This window comes from Homarus americanus, unplaced genomic scaffold (genome assembly GCF_018991925.1).
Source record: "Homarus americanus isolate GMGI-L3 unplaced genomic scaffold, GMGI_Hamer_2.0 scaffold6661, whole genome shotgun sequence".
NCBI lineage: Eukaryota > Metazoa > Arthropoda > Malacostraca > Decapoda > Nephropidae > Homarus > Homarus americanus.
The window spans coordinates 7,379-14,106 of NW_024744434.1; the positions used below are offsets into that span (position 1 = coordinate 7,379).

Here is a 6,728-nt window from a genome sequence, read left to right on the forward strand (position 1 = left end):
GACAACAACAAAAACCTCACTATTCACACTCGCCAGCCTTTAGCCCTATGATAATAGATTGATATTCCTCACTAAGTTTTATCAAAACTGGTAAATATAATAATAAACTCAATGGCCCATACTGGCTGTTAACACACCTAGTTCTGTGATCTATTAAAACAAAGGTTTACTTCTCTCCATACCTAACAAACAACCAGCTTTATCAAAATACTTTAACTCAATATGTTTTCCTTTAACAAAACATCCTTAAAACGCGAAAATAACAGATATATTACGACTATATTTGGCATAATCGACGGTGCCATATTGACCCACATACGCCGAGATATTGCAAGGCAACATTAATGACGTGAATATAACACACAGTCATATCTACAAGAGCCTCAATATATATTCTGACCCAGGAACGTCAAGCAGAGGTGATCCAGACCATAGAACAGATATTGGAGATGATTAGAATTGGTTAAGGAAGGCAGATTGGTGCTGAGGTGAATGTTGTACAGTACATATCCGTGGATCCGTTTTCTTTTGGGGAGTAAATATTACGCGTTGAGAAAATAGGTAAACCTACAGTGATTTACTTGCATTATGATAGTGTATAATGTATCATAGTATCTTTGTATTTGTTGTTCTACAGTATATACAGATGTTCTTCAGTCTACAATTATTCACTTTTATTTGGAGACGTCTGTAATGATAAGCTTAGCAACAGGAAAACAATTAGACCATTTAGTTAGGTGATAAAATTGGTCCTGCATACAAATATAATTGTTTCGTTTTATGTTCATGAATATCAATCATATTTGCGCTGTTTCTTACGATTTTCTTAACTCCTAGAATGGGGAAGCTCTTGTGAATTATATAAGTTTTTATGTAAATTCAACCACAAATAAACAGCCAGAAATGTGTCAGTGTACTAAGTGATGCAGTCAATGTATAATTTGTATCAGAAAGATAAACATTCAAAATATTTATTCACTGACAATTGACGTCTGATATTATCGGAAATATAACGCGGATTTCTTATGTATTGATTTATCTAATTCTGAAATGTTACTGAAAACTTAAGTGAATGGAAAGATTTCAAAAGTGATATGAATTAGCGTCAAACATTTTCACTAATAATTACTGTACTCGCTGTCATGACAAACGGATGAACTTAACTGTCTAATTTACATGTCATTATTATTTTCCATGGCACTACAAACAATATTTTTGGTGTTTGATAAAGAACTGTACTTAGAGGAAGATGACTGTAACATAGTGTTGGTATACTGTGTATGTCTCTGTATACCAAAGGTCCTCTAATACTGTTGGTGGCGGCCATAACCGAGCACGTCGCTGGCCACACAACCAAACATATTTAAACAAATAAAAACAAGAATATTTTTGTATAAAGATATACTCATCCCGCTAACTTTCTTCTGTCAAGCAGTTAGGATCGTTAAGCTTGAGTATTACAGTAACAGTTAAATATAAAGTTGATAGTGAACAGTCAACACGTCACGTCACTATCTGGCCAAATTATTGATCACTTTAAGTTAACAGAGAAACAGTCGAGGACAATAACTCCTAAAACAGTTGTGGATGATGAGCTGCATCATTATGAGCTGCTTCATTATGAGCTGCATCATTATGAGCTGCATCATATGAGCTGCATCATTATGAGCTGCATCATTATGAGCTGCATCATAGAGCTGCATCATTATGAGCTGCATCATATGAGCTGCATCATTATGAGCTGCATCATAGAGCTGCATCATTATGAGCTGCATCATATGAGCTGCATCAACCTTATTTTTCACATAAACACTAAAATAAACTGGACTTAGTAATGGTACACAGTGATTTACATCGTAATATTATACTGGAGATAAACCGTAAGTTATGACGAGATGTTAACACGATCTTCAAACAGAGACGCGTCCATTTGGAGGGTTGTGGGGACCCACCTTCATATACTGTACATTTTACACCATTAAAAAATGAGATCAGTGGACAACTATCTGAAGCGTTGACAGCGGGGCTGCACACAGCTACACCGCCTTTTCTCCAAGTACATCAACAGATCTCTGTCTTGTTAGTATTAAGAGTTACATTTAAGCCTACCTTAACCTGATCCACCCCAAAACCCACCATAACCTATTTCACCCAAACCGAATCCATACTAATCTAACCAACCCTAAACCAACTAATAACCAACCCTAACCTAATCTTTATCATGTCCCACGCTACCTAAACTAACCTTCCATCCTAACTCTAACCTAAGTTAACTTACGTTAAACCTGATAAAGTTTTCGATGTTTTTAGCAGATTTGAAAAAGAAGATGAAGCAGTTTGTTAGCCAAGTTTACTGTATCAACAAAACATACGAAAAATCTCAACCACACACACAATTTATAGTGTATGATAATCTATTAGGCTTGTGTACACACTGGCGGAGCAACGATTTACTAATGGGGGCACTCATCAGCTGGAGGGCACGTCCAGCTGGCTGGGAGGGGGCACTCTGTCAGCCGAGGGGGGCAGGGGGCGGGAAGCACTGTCAGCGGAAAGCACTGTCAGCGGTGGGCCTCGTCAGCGAGAAGCACTCATCAGCGGGGAACAGTCATGGGAACACTGTCAGCGGTGGGAAACACTCGTCAGCAGTGGGAAACACTCGTCCAGGGTAGGAACACCTCGTCAGAGGGGGAAGCACTCTGTCAGCAGGGGGGAAGCACTCGTCATACGGGGAGAAGCACTCGTCAGCGAAGCAGTCGTCAGCGGTGGGGAAACACTCGTCAGCGGTGGGAAACATTCGTCAGCGGTGGAACCAACCTCGTCAGCGGTGAGAAGCACTCGTCAGGGTGGAAGCGATCGTCAGCTGGAAGCACTCGTCAGCTGGGGAAGCACTCGTCAGCTGCGAGGGAAGCTCTTCAGCGGGGGAAGAACTCGTCAGCGGGGAAACACTCGTCATGGTGGGCACTCGTCTGTCAGAGGAAGCACTCGTCGCTGGGGGAAGCACTCGTCAGAGAAACACTCGTCAGCGGTGGAAACTCGTCAGCAGGGGGAAGCACTGGTCAGGAAGGAAGCACTCGTCAGCTGGGGAAGCACTCGTCAGAGAGAAACACCCGTCAGCGGTGGGAAACATTCGTCATGGGGGAAGCACTCGTCAGAGGAAGCACTCGTCAGCTGGGGAAGCACTCGTCAGTTGGGGGCACACCGTCAGCGGTGGGAAACACTGTCAGCGGGGAAGCACTCGTCAGGAGGAAGCACTCGTCAGCTGGGGAACTACTCGTCGGGGCTGGGAGGAAGCACTCGTCAGCTGGAAACACTCGTGGAAACACTCGTCAGCAGTGGGAAACACTCGTCAGCGGTGGGAAACACTCGACAGCGGGGGGAAGCACTCTGTCGGGGAGTAACACTCGTCAGCTGGGGGAGAGGAAGCACTCGTCAGCTGGGAAACACTCGTCAGTTGGGGGGAAACACTCGTCAGCGGGGGAAACACTCGTTGCGGGGGAAGCACTGTCAGCGGGGGTAAGCACTCGTCAGCATGGGGGGAAACACTCGTCAGCGGGGGAAACACTCGTCAGCCAGGGGCAAACACTCTGTCAGCGGGCAAACACACTCGTCAGCGGTGGGGAACACTTGTCAGCGGGGGAAACACTCATTAAAGCACCGTCAAGGGGAAACGCTCGTTAGTGGGGGGAAGCACTCGTCAGCGGGGGGCCACTCATCAGGTTTTCATCATTAGATCTTTATAGGTAACACTGGGTCTTTATCTCAGGTGTATTATATTGTTCCACCATGTTACCGAAAAGACAATATAGTTACATCAGTTTATACAAAATGTCCGACTTTTCACTGGTAAAGTTTTTATTTATTTTTTAATAATTATACACAAAGTGAAGGAAGATCAATCACACCGACAACAATACAGAAAACAACAACAACAACAACAAGCTACACCTAAGACTCCCATATTCACGGCCCAATCCACCCTCACGGCCCGCTCACCCTCACGGCCCCTCCATTCTGCCCCGCTCACCCTCGGCCCGCTCCACACCCTCACAGCCCTCCACATTCACGGCCTCCACCCTCGCGGCCCACTCCCATATTCGGCCACTCCACCCTCACGGCCCACTCCACATTCACGGCCCACTCCACCTTACGGCCCACTCCACATTCACGGCCCGCTCCATATTCACGGCCCGCTCCACCCTCACGGCCCACTCCACCCTCACGGCCCACTCCGGCTGCTCCGTGTGAGAGCTTCCAACTCCACTTGTAGTTAAGATTCATTTGGAATATAAAACACTTTTATATCCTGCGAAAATTATAAACAAAATACTTGACATACGAATATTTTTACCTCACGAGAAGCTTATGGCTCGCGCCCTTGAACTAAGAAGTATTCATCTGAAAATATGGAAATGGAAATCGAATGAAAAATCAAATCCGTTACTGGTTGAATGTTAACTCTTTTACATTTACATTTATATTATATAATTAAGGATTCATTATCAGAGCACGTCTTGATGTTGTATATTTTGGGTAATACTTGTTGACACGTTGATGTATATATCGTGACATTGATCCTCCCCTATCTGCTGGGTTATGCCACTCAGGCCAACAAGCAACAGTGAGTCAGAACTAAAGTGATGGTGTAATGGTGAACGTTATGGTGTTGCCAGGTTTACTCCTCCACAATATATGATAACATAACTGATAAGGAAGAAGAAACATTTTGTCTTTTTTTCTGGGGGTAGTTAAAGTTCCCAAGAGCAATGACGTAAGACCAATGAGGTGTGACAGAGAGACAGGTGTTATCATTTATGAGAACAGAACTGACGGGAAATGTACACATGTAACATATGCCTTAATGAGTCATAAAATTGAAACAGTTCTTCTGCTTCATATTCAGTAAAGTTTAGTTGACTTTGTGCTGCTGTCATAAGCATTTTACTCACACGTCCTTTGTACCGGCGGCTGATATTTCAATGAACAATTCAGCATTTAAAGTGTTGTCTGGTTTCTGCAGCTCAAATTACAGGCATGTTATCCTCAAGCCACAGGAAAGCAGGTGTGGGTGTTGAGTGTGTGTGTGTGTGTGTGTGTGGTTACCAAAGTAAATTTTTATGAGGCACCCCATATTTAAATATATACAACTGTGTAGTGTTGTCAGGTCTCGCTGGAGCTTCATGCTGGAGGCGCCTCAGTATTTCAATCTTAACTCTTTTTACCTTTTACTCTGAGTGTTTTATACCACACTCACCTGACACCTCAGGCCTTTCAACTGACACCTTTCACCTGACACCTCGCACCCCATTACTTGCTTCATTGTAACAACAATAAACACAGTGAATGAGATTGACGAAAACATACAGCCCTTCTTACCTCTGTTACCACCCAAACTAACTAATATACTCTCCATTATACCTTGACATAGCGACATACTGTGCTCTGTCATACCAGTTTTTAATTACTCTCAGTTTTCAGTGGTACAGTCGCCTCTCCTCCTGAACCACGAACCCCGAGATTCAGACTCGTGAATCCGAATCATTTATGGACAGAATAATGCATCAGTGTCGGGTTCATGAGTCCGAATCTCGGGGTTCATGGTTCATCACCTGCAGCAAAGACAATTATGAAAAAATTACCTGACACCTAACACACCTAGCATGTACACCTAACCTAACCAGACCTGACCTGACCTGACCTGACCTGACCTAACCTAACCTAACCTAACCTAACCGCTAACGCCTGCTGCTGTGATGTGCTCTCTTTCCAGCCGTAAGCCTTAAGTTTTCAGTTCCTTTTTCTTTTCCATTCATGTCATCCCATTTGTTGCATAAAAACCACGACCAGCTTAATCCTTTTCTCCATTTTTGGATGGACGTCTGAGTCGGGATTATCTCTCCTGTTCAGTGTGAAGATGTTCAATGTCACACATCAAACAGAACTTTCCTGTACTGAGAACACACGAGCAACGATGAGCGACTCCTGGTAAGAGATCACAGAGCGCAAGGTGAAACTATGGGCAAGTTTCTTTACGCCATTTGCCTCTGTCTACCCATCAGTAATTGGGAACCTGGATGTTAATCGATTTGCCGATCGTGTTCCCAGGGTAATGGTTAGCCAGAGCAGTTGGCGTTGTCCGGTCTTTTCGAATTATTCCTTGCCACTGGGTCATGCAACTCGTTAACTTAGGGTGTGGTTGTTGTGTTGGCGACAGCTTCTGCACCTTAAGCAAATTCACGCCTACTGTAGGTGGCCCTTGGGCCGGCCATCCTCGCTACACACGAGGGGCAACCATTATACAGACCGATATTGGTTTCAAGAAAAGCTTTAGTCGTCGTAAATCTGCTAGTATAAGCTGTCCCACCCAACGGTGACATTACCTCGACACAACCTCCTGTTTATACTTGAGAAACAATGATACCGCAGTCCAAGACCAGAGGTTAATAATGTATCTTGGAAGGTTGACACAAAATCTGTTAGGGAGAAGGAGGAAGACATCACAGGACCAGTGACCCAGACTGTGAACAAGTGACTTATGTCTGGTCCACCTGATTCAACACCTCACGAGAAAGAATCTAGACAACATCAAAGTGTTCCTCAGTCTATTAATTAACATTGAATATAAAAACATAAGTTTACAATGTCTAAGATAAAATGTTGACAAAGAAGAAGGATACACCAAACTTTAGAAAAGTCCAGTGTTTTAATTACCTACTGAGCAACACTCT

The 6,728-nt window shown here is 43.7% G+C and overlaps 1 protein-coding gene across 1 annotated transcript; it reads left to right on the plus strand.

Moving 5' to 3' along the window:
• Window positions 1–2,610: 2,610 nt before the first annotated feature.
• On the plus strand, window positions 2,611–3,355 carry LOC121877912 (oleosin-B3-like; the record flags this gene model as incomplete). The annotated part of the gene is made up of 1 exon (XM_042383867.1): window positions 2,611–3,355. A coding segment is annotated over exon 1 (745 nt), but the record flags the coding sequence as incomplete, so codon positions are not given.
• Window positions 3,356–6,728: the final 3,373 nt, after the last annotated feature.